This window comes from Camponotus vicinus, unplaced genomic scaffold (genome assembly GCF_025532165.1).
Source record: "Camponotus vicinus isolate PSW18456_S1 unplaced genomic scaffold, iyCamVici1.0 SCAF_6, whole genome shotgun sequence".
NCBI classification, from domain to species: domain Eukaryota; kingdom Metazoa; phylum Arthropoda; class Insecta; order Hymenoptera; family Formicidae; genus Camponotus; species Camponotus vicinus.
The window spans coordinates 1,055,036-1,070,313 of NW_028141978.1; the positions used below are offsets into that span (position 1 = coordinate 1,055,036).

Genomic DNA, 15,278 nt, shown 5'->3' on the forward strand with positions numbered 1-15,278 from the left:
TGAGCGTTCATATCAAAATGAATGTAATACAGGCTGCTCCACCGAGAGGACGACGTTCTTACATGAGAGGAAGATTCCTACCGAACGCGCAACGCGTGACAAATATCTTTCCGAGATATCGTAAGTGATACATAAGAGTTAACACTGGTTGCCGATAAAGAGTTCAAACTTTGCGCAACATATTTTGACGAGATTATATTTTTTGAATATACACATTTGTGAGATAAAATCTCTTGTTCGGTTCCAAGATAAAAAAAGAATTATTGCCGCACGTTTAACAATGAATTTATTCGATTAAAGTCGATTTTAGCCGCGATTTTCACTCATTCTTGGTAACGAAAATACTCAATTTTTGGTTGCGTCTTTTGTTCCACGCACCATTCTCGAATGTAGAATTCAATTCTGGCTTTCCGAGAGTCTCGACGAGCTCTGGAGCCGCGAACTCAAAAACGCCAAGACACGTTCGCAGAGAGAATTATGTCTCTACGTCATCACACCTGCCTAGCACGTCTCGTTGTAGTGTAGGGTGAGTATCTGCGAATCTCTTGCAAGATAATTTTAGAATCTTGTTGGAATAAAATATATTTGATATCTCGCTACATCTCAGCTATTGCTTTTTTTCGTATAAATTCATTTTAAAAAATTCAATTTTATCGTCATAAAAAGTTGGACATTATTAATTATATTATTTTTTTAGAACATTGGTTTAAAAAATATTATCCTAGTCCAGTTTCTAAAAGCAATTTCAGTTTTATTTCTGATTCCCGTGCGCTTGTATAAAAAAATTTAATTTCTCGCTATCTATTAGGTCGATTAATCCGAAATCAACGCCGTATGGCACATCCAGCAATGCGGATTCTTGTGTGATGATCGGTGAGCAAAAATTAAATCATAAAATTAGAAAGACATACTTTGTCTTATTCACGAACGATATTTCTGATAGCGTTAACAGCTGGCCGAGGAGACGCCAGGAACGAAATCGGTTTGGCAGCGATTGATCTACAATATCCGTACTTGATTCTCTGTCAAATCAGCGATTGTCAAACATACGTGAATACTTTGACGAAAATTAACATGCTCGATCCGATAGAAGTAGGCATTATTATTATTATTATTTAAATAAATTATTTTATTATATCATATTGATCCTATATGTATCAAGAAAAATATTATATAATATAAAAAATTTAAAAAGGTTTTTTAAGATAATAATGAAAATCAAAATTATTATAGTAAAATCATGAGAAACATTATGTATCAATTTTTAAAAAGCATTAGAATTTTGCAATATATAATAAGAATTAAATATATATATTTTTAAATAGAAATGAGTAAAAGTTCTTTTGAAAAAATTTAATTCTGTTCCACCAGAGTATTTTGAGTATGAAAAATTAAATTGTAATAATTTCATTAAATTTGATATATAATAGAAAGACATAATCTCTTAATCACTTTATCAATGAATTTATAATTATGTTATTTGTTTATATTAAAATTCTTTTATAAAAAAATAAAAAAATTTAACTAAAAAGGAAGAGGTAGGGATATATATTTTGCTATAATAATTTTGATTTTTTAATAAAATTGATCCGATGGAACAAGAATATTCGATGAAAAATGGTCGTCTCGCAATTTTTTTATTTTTAAAGATATTGATGCCAGAAACGATGTGCGAGCGTCGCGATCAAGAGAATAAACTGTACAAATCGATCAAAGAAAAATTCAATGCTCTCAACATCACGCCGATTTCACGAATACACTTCAACGAGTCTACCGGCATGGAACGTGTGCGAACTCTATGTGCCAGAGAGTATTCGACCGTGGAATTGATAGTGAAACAAAAGTAACGTTATAAAAATTGATCATATACACATAAAATGAAACAATTAGAAAGAGAAAGGAAGAGAAAACTATTTTATTCGTTTATTATTTTATGTTTTCCGTCCCCTTTCAGATATTACGCTTTGGCTGCGGCCGCAGCATTGTTAAAATACGTAGAATACGTCCAGCACATGGTTTACGCTCCAAAGTCGATGCGAATAGAGTTTCAAGGATCACCGAATACTACAATGATTGGTTATTTAAAAATATACATATATATTTTTCTAAATAATTTTAAATATTATTTCAATTATTTAAAATTTAATTAATTAAAATTATTTAAAATATTAATATATTGTAAATAATTTAATTAATTTTTATCATGTATCATAATATATATTGCGACGAGAAAGACGATCTTTCTTGCGGTAAATACATCATGGAAGATATTTGTGTAGATATCGAGACCGCGCGGAGTCTGGAACTGGTCGTCTCGCAGTCCAAGCATACCATCGTCAGTCTGCTGGGCACGATGGATCGCTGTCTTACTCCGATGGGTAGGAGACTCTTGCGCGCCTCTATCCTCCAGCCCAGCTGCGACGAACGTCTAATCCTGGATCGGCAATCCTGCGTAGCAGAATTGGTGGCCAATCGTTCTCTATGCATCAGTCTTCAGGTATAACGGATTCTAAAAATATTTAAAAAGAAAGTTCAACGGACACAATTTTTGCGCACCGCGCGTTATACGAGATCTATGCTTTACAGCCAGTAGTGCAACGCCTTTTTGGCACGGATCGCTTGCTGACGTTGGCGATTAAACCTTTACACGTCAACGATATACAAAACGCAGAGCGAAATCTAAACTACGCATTGCTCTTGAAGAGCTGTCTGGACACCGTCCCAGAACTGGAAGCAATCCTCGCGAACGGTATTCATCCGTTTTTCGTGAAAATGCGAAAGGTGCTACATTCTTATTCGAGACTTATTATTATTATCTTAACAATTTTCTTCTAATCATATTAATCTGAAATAATTTTATAATTGAAATTTATATTTATTACAAAATTAAATTAAATTGTAATTTTATAAAAAATTTATATAATAATATTATTTATTTTCACGATTGTTTATGTTCTTATCTTCTTGCCGATACGATAATTTTTTTTCTCGAATTTGCAGAATTTAAAAAATTCGGAATTTCAAGTTATGAAGGATAAGATTTTGACATTGATACACGCGGATGCGAAATTTGTGAAGGGATGTATTTCCCTGAGTATGCAGAGATGCTTCGCTATAAAAGCTGATATCAATGAATTGTTGGATGTAGCTCGGCAAATTTACTGCGAATTAATCAGCGACATGAAAAGTATATATAGAGTCTCTCCCTCCGTAACATTTAAATATATTAAAATTATTTGAAAATTAATTCTCATTTGACGGATTCGTTTAAGTAGATATGGTAGAGCAATTAGCCATAAAATACAAGCTTCCATTATCCTTGGAATACAACGCGAACTTGGGCTATCATATAAATGTTGTGATACCGCAAAATATGAACATGATAATCTCAAACTTGCCGGCGGAATTTATTCAGGTAATATAGTGCTATAGATATCGTTTATGGAATTTAATTTTAATTATATCGAATTAATTTTAATTATATCTAATCAATTATGTCTAACATCCTATTTATGCGTAGGCGCGAAAGAACAGGAGATCCTTTACGATGACCACAACAGCATTATTGACGTTAAATAAACAGTGCAAGAAAGCTTGCGAGGAGGTTTACGTAATGAGCAACACGTGAGTTAATCGTCGAAAAGCTCCCCGTATTATTTTATAAATAATAACAATTATTAATAAATAATAACAATTTATAGATTGTTGACTTATTTACTGGAAGATATAAGACAGCATGTCGGCTGCTTGTTTCAATTGAGCGCTGACGTGGCGGAATTAGACTTGATACTATCGTTGGCGCAAATCAGCAGTAATCCGGAATACGTGAGACCGTCGTTCGGGACCAAATTAGAACTGGTAAACTCGTTTCATCCCATTATGGAGTTATTTAACAGGGATTTACCCGTAGCCAACGATGTGGTGAGTGTTGAAATGAGCGATCCGCGTGATAAATTTACGATATTTTCTCACCTCATTCTCTGGCACACAGAACGCCTCGATTCCGTACAATTTTCATCTGATAACTGGACCAAACATGAGCGGCAAGTCCACGTACCTAAAACAGATCGTTCTACTTCAAATCATGGCGCAGGTAATAATTTCGCTTCCCGATTGATTGGATGCGCTTATCGGATCGCTAATATCTATTTTTACGTAACTTTGTAAACTAGATTTTTTCTTTTTAAATAAAAAAAATTATGTTAATTTAAATACTCGTAATTACGTAGTTCGATATAAAAAATGCAAAACAAAAAAAGTAATTATTTCCACAGTTTTTTTTAGAAAATTTTTTAAGGGAATACGATTTTGGTCTCTAAAATGTTCTGTCGTAGCACAATTTTCATCTATTTAATTTTAATCGTATAATATTTAATTATGAATATCTCTTCTTATACAATAAATGCAACAAATTCATTTTGAGGATTTAAAGTTCAACAGATATTAATTTTAATTGCAATGAAACTTCTCCAACATGTCAAATAACTATAACACGGTAAAATATATTAAAAAACATTTTTTTTACGATTTACTCGAATTTCTCAACATTGTGATACGATAGAAGAATTCAAAGAGCAAAATTGCACCAAAAAAATTATGGCAAAGGCTCATTTTCTTTCGTGTATTAAAAAAATATTTTTTATCGAATGTTGAATATTTAATATTTTAGTAAACGTCAAATTTCATCGAATCTCTCTCTTAATAAAAAGTTATTTTTTATTAAATTTATTATTATTAATTACATTCTCTCTGCTTCTCTCTGTTTATTATAAACTGACATATTTCATCCGACATAGTTCCCAACTCATTATACGTGTTTATTTCAGATCGGTTCTTATGTGCCGGCGACGAAGGCGACGTTTCGCATTGCGAACCGCATACTTTGTAGAATGAGCTCTCGCGACGACGCCGAGCTAAATGCGTCCGCCTTCGTCCTCGAGGTAGTCGCCCGATAAATGTATAATTACTCTTTCACGAATATACCCGTCTCTTCGAAACATGAAAGTGTCACTTTACATGCGATATTTTTTCTAATTTTTCCATTAAAAGTGTGTCTACGACCCGCATAGTATTTTCAGGCGACCCGAGCACCAATCGTGTTCAATGTTACTCGACTCCTATCAATGAGAAAACTAGCGCTCTCGATGCAAAGATCAAATTGCAAAGCAATTTTATATTCGCTCATTTTTAGATGAAGGAGGCGCAATACATTCTGCAATCCGTCACGCCTAGGTCTCTCGTGGTTCTAGACGAGCTCTGCAGACATACCACTGTCGAGGAAGGTTCGTCCATCGCTTGGTCGATATGCGAGAAATTATTGCTGACGACAGCGTTCACGTTTGCCGCGACGCATTTTTTGCATCTCACCGCGCTGAGAAACATGTATCACAACGTGACAACGTACGTGAAAATCTTGCATAAATATAATCCGCATAGCAAAGAGGAAAAATCCATCCACGTTTTTATCTACTTATCTATATGTACATCTTATCTATATATATCATATATATCATATATATATATATATACACAGGGTGTTCTAAAAAGTATGTCAAAAATTTAAAGAGATATTCCTCACACCTGAAGGATGAAAAAAATGTTATATGGACATAGGTGCGGAAATGCTTATTTCAGGAGTTATGTTGAAAATACTGTTAGCTGTATTACTTACACAAGGAAAAATTTAGGATTAATTATTGTAGACGACAATCGTTTAATTAGGCTTATTTACATTTATTTATTTACATTCACGGATACGTTCAAAAATGCCTGGCGTACAGCGGATTGTCTCGCAACGAGGGGTAAACCGCTGAGGGCATTGCGGTGTACAGATTTGAGGCATTACTGGGCATTGCTTGGGCATTACTTGGACATTATTAGGTTTTATTGAAGTATTAATGCGTATTATGGACGTTATTAAAGTATTATTAAGTCTTTTCTTTCAAATAATAATTTTAAATTTATTAAAATTTAAATTATTAAATTTTAAAAATTTAGCAGTAATGTCCAGGAATTGGGCATTAGTAGGCATTAGTGTACATAATTTTGATCAGCGGTTTACCCCTCGTCTCGCAACCTGCAGTGATACGGTCACGAAGATCTTGAATATCACGCACTGGTGGCATTTTTGAACGTGACCGTGAATCGATGCGTCGACGTGTCATTGCTTGTATTCAGGAAAATGGTGAACATTTTCAACATTTATTGTAACATACTCAAGGTCACATTAAAACCAAATGTAAATAAGCCTAATTAAACGATTGTCGTCTACAATAATTAATCCTAAATTTTTCCTTGTGTAAGTAATACAGCTAACAGTATTTTCAACATAACTCCTGAAATAAGCATTTCCGCACCTATGTCCATATAACATTTTTTCATCCTTCAGGTGTGAGGAATATCTCCTTAAATTTTTGACATACCTTTTTAGAACACCCTGTATAGTTTGAAAATTAAGATTATATAGAGTATCTCAAAATCACTGTGTATCTCTTAATAGAAGATTCTCTGAAGGTGAAAATATTAAAGCATTGATAATTTTTGAATTATAAATGAAAGAGGAGGCTTTTCATAAATTAAACTTTGTAGAATCAAAGGTTTAACAAAATTATATTGTTCCGTTAATTTCATAGAATTTCATTTATCTTTATAAAATTTCAATTCGAGACTTAGTTATATATAATGATAAAATTTAAAAATTGGCGAAAAAGTGATTTTTCTCAAGATTTTCGCTAAGAAAAAATCAATTCCAAATTTGGCCAGAGAATCTGATATTAAACAGACATCCTATAATTTCTTTAGATATTCTATATATACTTATTTTTAAGATGTGATAAAAACGGATTCTTCTCCTACTCCTCATACTTTCTTAAAGAGAACAAGATAAAAATCCATTATCTAGCAAATATAATTCGTTTGGCAAAAAGGAAAATTCATTCATAATATTGCTGCTACGATTTCAGTCATTGCTTCGAGACAAAAACCGCAGAATCGGAAGAATCGAACGAGTTACATCTGATATACACTCACAAGTTGAACCCCGGAGTAGGACCTACCGATCACTATGGCATTTCTCTAGCGGAAGTCTCTTCTTTGCCGAAATGCGTTACGATTAAAGCGCGAGAATTCGCGTCCCAACAATCTACCGCACAGGTACGCGAACTGCGAACTCACAAATGTTTGTAATTTTTCGCTTAAACATTTTATTCTTTTTCCAGAGTAATCTCGGATCAGTTGCGAGCTTCCCATCGTGGGAGAAATCGTGTTACGACGCGATCGTTCAGTTGGGCGCACTATTGAAGAACAATCGTTTCACTTTCGCAAATATCATAAATATCATGAGTCAACTGGATCTGGACGAGCAACGTAAAAAGCAACTGCTTACAGAAGGAGCACAAATTCTCGTAAGACCCACGAGTGTCACTCGAGAACGTGAGAAACGCGAGAAGACCCTTGCTTTGAACGATAATCCAACGACGGCGACCAACGCAATGTCGTTAACCGAATTAGCGGAACGAAATAGAGGTCAACGAGGACACGAAGTAGATGAACCGATGAAAATTGTGGAAACTGATCGGAATCGAAAGACAGATTTGTCGATCCACGGGGCTGTTGTAAATCGGGCGACACTCTTGTCACAGCCAAAGAGAATCGATAAAGATTCGAGAATCGTTAATTCGCCTTTAATTCCTAGCTCGTCGCAATTATCCGATTCAAATTTGACAAAGACCAAGTCGCTCGAACCACCGATCCCTGACGAAAGTCCTATCCCCATCGATCCGCGATTTTACGTTTGCACGTCTTTCGAGGCAACAATCAGCCAGAAGACAACGTTAGTAGTCGAAGAACCGGAAGGGCAGACGGAGATAATATTACCCCATGGCAGCTTAAGATCGAATGTCGCTTTAAACTCAATAGCGCCTTCTTCGTCAGCATCTTCTAGATCCTCTCAATATTACGATTATTGTTTATCCGAAGGAGAATTCGACGTTGCTCTGCCGTCTTCTGATACAAATTCGAGTAATATAGCGAAAATGAAACGATTTAAAGAGACCTCGCGAATCGAAACTGATTCGTCCCTCAACGAAAGAGCTTTCTTGAATGTGCAAGAATCATTGAGCCTTACTCCGGACGATGACATAGTGATGTCACCGGCATAATTTGTTTCATCATCTATCTCGCAGTATAAAAAAATATATTTTATCATTATTTTCTATTTATATAAGAGAAAAATCAAACAATGCTTTTTTTGTTTTGTCAAGTACTTCTCGTTCTTATCTTTCTTATCGTTATTGTATTTAAATAAAAAAAACATATTGAATCATTTTAATTATTTTTTCCTTGCCATTTTATTCTTGTTATTTTCTTCTAATTATTTTCGCTTGCAAATGCAAGAGTGCAAGACGCGAGCTTCACACGAGCTATAAACATATGAATATCTCTTTTCTTCAAAACGAAATTGACAAGATATATTGGCTCCATTTTCGCGAGCAAAGACATATAAAATTGTAAGATTGGATAGCTTCGCGTGAAATAAAGATGATGAGGCGATGATGATCGCCTCGAACACGAAATTGCTTCGATAATTGTTTCGAACATCGCAAAAAAAAAAAAGAAAAAAGTCAAAGCAAATTAACCTAGAGAACGAGACTCATCCAAGCGAAGAGAATGTCTACCGATCTGCTACCGGACTCGGTAAATTTGTTCCTAGACGACTTCGAGACCAGTCTTTGTCTACCCATCCTCGTGGTTATAGTGCTCTGCACCGCTCAGTTTGTATTCAATCACGTCTTCGGTATTGGATACACAATTTATCAGAGCGTAAGGAAGCCGATAGTGGAGGGCGAGGCGCAAGATACAGAAGCCACAGATATAGTGGGAAAACTAAAAGGTCAGCACGCCCCTTGTAATGGAGATTGTTACATATGAGAACTATTTCACTCGGGGTTCGTCCAGAAAGAGAGTTCTCGTAAATATAGAGACTTAATTATATACATATATATTATAAAGAGTATAAAAAAACTCATTAAAAAATATAATACAAGCACAACGTTTTAAGTATATACTCGACATAGGTATAATAGATCGAAGCTTTCTTACTGTCATTAATAAATTTGCAATTTCTATTTAGAGCCATTGGAGTCGATTGATTAATGAAAAATCTCTGTTCTAAACTCGCTAGGAATGTTAACCACTTTGGGTATCGGAAAACCCGATACGGCGAATATGACTGCGATTAGAAATCCGCTATCATCCGCGACTCAATCTCGAGACGAAGAGTGGGACTATTGTGAAGATGATGTTGAATAAGATAATAAAACTGTTCTATGTATTCCCTGTGTTGTAAATAAAACAATAAATAAATAATATTCTTTCACTCTTATTTTCACTGTTAAAAATCAGTTAAAAATATTTACTTGAAAAATACATTGAGAATACTTGAAAGACAAGGTCTATACTCTTTAAGATTTTACAATCGATCGTTAACAGTAAAATGTCAGAGATAATCGAATAACCGATTAGATGCGAGCGATATCGCGTATCTTCGATAAAAAACGACCGCTTAACGAAACCGCTTCGTCTAAGGCCAAGTTTTGAGACGCATGGAAGCAGGGAACACTTGGGAGGAGTCGAGGACATTTGGAAGTGGGTCAAGGCTGACAACTCTTCAAGCTCTCAGCTTCCACGTACGCCGCGAGTAAAGCTCAATCGATCGGTTCGACCATATCATAACTATGGAAAAATATGGAGAAATGTCAAATTCCATTATCCGATGGAAGACACATAAATTCAATCGTTATTAGTCTCTTAAGAAAAACTGGAAAAGTCGTGAAAGATGCTCGGGTAAAGTAGAAGAACTATGTCTATACAAACACAAGAATACATACATGTTGGAAGAGAGATCCGTTTATATTGCATATTTATTGAATGTAATGCGATATGCAAATATGAAAATTTTATACATATATATATATTCAAAATTAAAATTTTTTTTAAGTTTTAATTATATTTATTTATAATTATTTTTTTTGATCAGTAACAAATCAGTACTTTACAAGTCTACTCTTTATGAGTTTTCCCACATGTTTTCAACAAGATTTTTACACGAATTTTTGATTTCTTATCTAATGTCAAACATTGATAAGTGATAATCAGTTGCACGTTCGTTATTTATTTTCTTCAGTCTTCTTTTAATAATTCTCCATAAATTCTCAATTGGATTCACGCTTGGCTTATTGTTTGGCCATAGAATGTTTTAATATTATTATATAATATTATTTATATAATAATATTATTATATTTTTAATATTTATTTTTTTCTAGAAATTGTATAATACAAATTTTTATTTTTTATAAAAATATTACATCCTATTATCACGCAAAAAACTTATTAATTAAAAAAGTATGATGATAAATAATTTACAACTTTTATAATTGTAACAATTTATAACTTTTTATAGAACAGTTTACGAAAAAAATAGGAAGCTTTTTTTATTTCAGTCTAATAAATCTTTTCTCATCTCTGTATTCTTGAGAGAGACGGCAGAGCTTAAGCTCGCTAAGCCTGGCAATCTTGGTGTTTTGCGAAGCCTTGCAAGTAAGGCGCGTATGTGAAAAATGTGTTACGTATAAAATATCGTCTTGTTATTGAGGCAAGAATGATTTGCTGCACATTGACACAACGTCCTCGGGAAAATTACGTTTACGCGCGACTGACGGATTATTTATTATTCAAACGCGATTTACATCAACCGACACAATCAGTTGCGTTCATTCGCATTCACTCGGGCAAATATATATCGTGTATGTGTGTGATATGTGCGCGCGCGCGCGCATAGAGATCCGCCGTTAATTCTTCTTGGGATTCCTTCGAGGCCAAAGCGTGTTACGCTTGTATAACTGACTTATTACGAGCATCGAGCAGGAAAGATACTCGCACAATAGAACGATATCTTATTTTAATGCGCCCGCATTCTTTCCAACATAGTCATAGATGCACTAAAATAGTTATAATAAATATATATAATTACATATAATTGATCGTACTAAAGAGACGTGCAAAAATTAAATTTAAAAAAAACGAACGTAAAAAAGTACAAGAAAAAAATTACTAAATAAAAATGAAAATGATATAAATATATATAATGCATAAAAATGAGGTAATTCAAAAAATAAAATAACATTTATATTTTCCTTAGATTTCTAAAAGGAAACAGTGCAAAAACATATAGAAAATGCGTATTCTGCTGCTTTAACGTGCAATAATCGTATCGGCCACTGAGTACTTCTGAAAAACAATTTTATTTAAGAGACAGTTCGACAGAATTAAAGTAAATTAAGTAAAAGGAAATATAATCGAATCGTGTTTTTCGTTTAATAATAAATGTCAGACTTTTATCTGGTTCAGTGCGGATAAAATTTTCTATCATTTCTTATTTTGCTCTCTTGTCGCTGCATGAACTTCTTTGATAGCGATTTTCTCCTTGACTTAAATTTCAGAAAGAGAGAGAGAGATTCTATCTTCAAGTGCGATAAAATGCGAGATTTTATATACTTCCGATATATAGTTTATACATTCGAATCATACATTTTTCAAAGAAAACACGTATACGCGAAAATTAAAATGGGAAAAAAATCTTGGAAAAATAAAGACTTAATTTTTTTGAAATTTCTTTTTGATCCAGTAAATTCTCTCATCGATTTAAGCAAATTAAAAAATTTTGACAGCAACGAAAATGACTCTAGCAAAACATCAAGTAATAAATCTGATAATGGAGATGCATCTGCACATCTCGATTATACGTCGAATCCAATCGGAAAAAATCAGCTTCTTTCGCATTTGCAATTTTACTTTTCTCGAATTACAACATCGATTTATATATACGAAAATTAAATATTCGCTTGCGCGAGTTTGCTAAGCGTTAGAGAGGACGCCAGCCGTGTGTGTAGAAAGTCGAACAATAGTCGATAGAGCGTTAGAATGAAGTAAAGCAGCGCGCGAGTTTATGACGATACCGTTATTTACCGTAATTACCTACCTACGGAGTAGATCTACACTACACGATCTACGCGCGCGCCAGTTTATGCGCGCTGCACAAAAGTGCATCGCCTTCTCTCGATTCAGATACGCGCCACAGGTGCAATTATGATTATATTGCGTATACAGTCCCAGCAAAAAGTAACCGAATATTAATAATCATTTATATTTTGAGATAAATATAAATGATGAATACTCGAGAAAAAACATATTTTTCATTATATTATATTATTTTCTATTATATTAAACTACTTTTAATTCAATAATACATTTTTATAATTTATTTACATTTGACTCGCTGTCATTTCCGATTCTTATAATATTCTCTATGGAAGGTAAAATTATGATATCCTTGAAATTTTTGAAAAATGTTGAACATGAATATAATATAATACGTAATATATAAAATATGTTCCCTAAAGAACATGTGAAAAAATTTCTATTTGTTATTGGAATAATTTTTATGGATCTCTCTCAAATTTATCGCTTTTAAATATGATAAAAAAAACAATTTATAATTCTTTCATTATTTCAATTTTACGGTATAACTTAGGTTGGCACATGCAATAAACGAAAAATCTGCCGGTCGTGCTACGAGTCGGGAAAGCAAACCATCGATGTCGCTGATCGATACGATGACGTTTGTACTCGCGAGGTACGAGAAAAAGCGCGCCCATCCATGTGTATGTATACTTACTTATTTACGCATGTATATATAATGTAATATATGCAGGGCGTGTGATTTATGTGCCGTACATGTTTATGCGAAGCGCGTACATGAGTAGTCTTATCGTGCGATATCGCGATGGTTAGTCGCAGGAAGTTAAAAGGAAGAGAGAGAGAGATCCTTGAAAGCTAAAAGCGCGATCTGAAATAAACTCTATCCTATCCAACCGTTCCTTCTGGCGAATGTTTGCTTTTTTGCGAATTGATAATAATAGAGCGCGGATGGCTTGGTGCCATTTTTGCGAAAAAACCTGTCGTATATCGGTGGCCATTATGAATCTTTTTTTTTTATCTCATCTCTTATATATAGCTGCTCGTTGCGCAACAGCATAGTTATTATATATTCTGATATTTCCAATAATGAGTGTCCGAATCTTCTTTTTGAAAATTTTAAACAATTTAGCGATTTGAATATTATATTTAAAAAAGGAAATTCTTGTATGAAAAATTCTAAATGTCTTGAAAATATATCTTGAATGTCTGGAAATTTTCTTTAATTATATAATATTTAAATACAATCAATATATAAAATGTTTAAATTTACAATATACAATGAAAGTTTGAAATAATAATGCAAATTATTCCGTAAAAAAAAAAAAATAAATATATCTCTTTCTAAAGGAATTTTTTTATATAACGCAAATATTGCAAGACAACTGAAAGTACTTATTGCCAATTTTTGCACACAATAAGAGAGAAAAGAATATTAATTTTTTTAATTTCCCAATCTAAAGGAGATTCTCATTCTTATTTACATAAATTTTTGTAACATAAGTAATAAAATCGTAGTAGAATCAGACAGAATCATAGAAATTTTCATCAAACATTTTTTTAGACAAAAATATGAATTTATCACACTAACCCACGCAGAAGTAATGACCTCTTTTTTTTCTCCCTCTCCCTTCTTCGCGTCGTAAAGTATCTTTTTGCAATTTCATTGTCGCGATCAAATCAAATCGGTATAGCTTGATTAAACAACGACGTTGCAAATGCGTGAGAACACGCATTAAAATAAAATTTCAATCACGCGGACGCAAATCAACCGTCGATGTCGCTAGTCAATTACCTTTCAACTGCCATTAGCGGCTTATGACCAATGTTCGATAATGATAGTCGCCAAGAAAGCGCGGCTTGCATACCTCGTGGATTTCACCGGACGGTCGTCGACCCTAACGAACGATGAAATGACACGTCGTTCGATTCGACTCGATCGTGTTTGAAAAATACATACAAACTAACGATAGTCTTTTCCATTTTTTTCGCAACAACAGATGATTAACTCTCGCGTTACGCTTTCCGCATCACAGTCTTATCGACGCAAAAGATAGTCGCCCCTTATGTCATTGATCCGATGTTATAACCGATGCATATGTAATGACTTATTACGAATAAATATCAGGAGAAAGAGAGAGAAAAGTGGAAAGAGAAAGAGAGAGAGGTGGGTTGCACAAACGGGATTTTCGGGCGATCGATGAAGACCCTCGCGCAATTTAATCTGATCTTACATGTATATGTGACAAGAACGCGATAAGATGCAACATTATGCTATAAAATTAAATCGCTTTAATGTTATATGTAATTTTTAAAGAGCATATTGTAGCATGGAACTGGAGAAACGTTCTTTTCCAGCTTTTTTCTCACCCAGTTTTCATGGCAGAATTCTGTTTATTCATTCTTCGCGATGCTCTCTATCTCCGATTCTTTCTCTTCGTTCACGTCCCGTAAAAAAACATCGTGCAACGATGAAAAACTGAGAAATTGTATGACATTGTTACAGGAACAACTCGCTGTATTAATTTAGAACGCACACTTTTTTAAAATTTTTGATTCTTTACTCTTCCCCCAGCTTCAAACTTTTCATATCTGAGAATTAAAAGATTATAAAAATTTCCCATTTCGAAATATGCGAAAAGTATCACTGAATTCTTTCATTATCCGAGAGGGTCATTGATATCAAATTGACATTTTGCAATATAAATATATACATGATTTAATATACACATTATTTATAATATATTATAATATATTATATATATTATAAAATTATAATATTTTTTTTAGATTCTCATCGTTATTAAAATAAAGACAGCAACAGCTATTCTGCTACGGGAGAAAAATGTCACGAAATATTTCGATGAAGAAGCTAGGAAAGTCAGTTACGGGTTCTGTTTACTTGAAAACCGATTACATAATCGCTACATGTTACTCTTGGCGTGGTAAGTTATTGAAATAAACTCGTCCCGATATATCGAACGGCGGATATTGAATCTAAGAAAGGTCTCGTCGCGAAACCTAATCGTCGCGAGACAAATCGTCGCGCATCTCTTTCTTCGACCCGTGATTCGCCTCGAGTATTTATATTGATGGCGACTGTTGAACACGTGAATCGCATGTGGACGATCTTGGCAAACGTAATGCCAGCCACATGATTGCGATCGAGATACTATTCGCGTCGCGCGACGCCAGGCGTTCTGTTACATTGTATAAGTTAAATTCGTATATATGTACATATGAC

At 33.8% G+C, this 15,278-nt stretch overlaps 2 protein-coding genes and 1 long non-coding RNA gene across 5 annotated transcripts in view; 2 read left to right on the top strand and 1 right to left on the bottom strand.

Moving 5' to 3' along the window:
- Positions 1-8: 8 nt before the first annotated feature.
- LOC145973031 (mutS protein homolog 4) lies at positions 9-8,273 on the top strand. Its single transcript, XM_083102159.1, is given in 17 exon segments — positions 9-120; positions 394-526; positions 809-873; positions 944-1,092; positions 1,650-1,843; positions 1,955-2,076; positions 2,280-2,497; positions 2,587-2,781; positions 3,001-3,187; positions 3,276-3,415; positions 3,521-3,624; positions 3,702-3,942; positions 3,944-4,093; positions 4,827-4,940; positions 5,192-5,400; positions 6,963-7,152; positions 7,218-8,273. Coding segments are annotated over 17 exon segments (3,456 nt in total). The 5' UTR covers positions 9-17; the 3' UTR covers positions 8,160-8,273.
- LOC145973032 (uncharacterized) overlaps positions 2,078-15,278 on the bottom strand; it is a 28,864-nt gene continuing 15,663 nt past the window's right edge. For all 3 annotated transcript variants that reach the window (XR_014439334.1, XR_014439335.1, XR_014439333.1), the window contains 2 exons: positions 3,973-4,057; positions 2,078-2,509 (listed from right to left, as the gene is read on the bottom strand). This is a non-coding gene — a long non-coding RNA (uncharacterized LOC145973032). The remainder of the gene's footprint in view (positions 2,510-3,972; positions 4,058-15,278) is intronic.
- LOC145973030 (uncharacterized) lies at positions 8,444-9,366 on the top strand. Its single transcript, XM_083102157.1, has 2 exons — positions 8,444-8,890; positions 9,182-9,366. The coding sequence occupies exons 1-2, from the start codon at positions 8,668-8,670 to the stop codon at positions 9,307-9,309; spliced, it is 351 nt and encodes a 116-aa protein (XP_082958283.1). The 5' UTR covers positions 8,444-8,667; the 3' UTR covers positions 9,310-9,366.

What these genes read in the sequence shown, in the direction of transcription:
- LOC145973030 (XM_083102157.1), top strand. Translation starts at nt 8,668, where the DNA reads ATGTCTACCGATCTGCTACCGGACTCGGTAAATTTGTTCCTAGACGAC. An exon ending in TATAGTGGGAAAACTAAAAG is followed by an intron (nt 8,891 to 9,181) that starts GTCAGCACGCCC and finishes TAAACTCGCTAG; the next exon opens with GAATGTTAACCACTTTGGGT.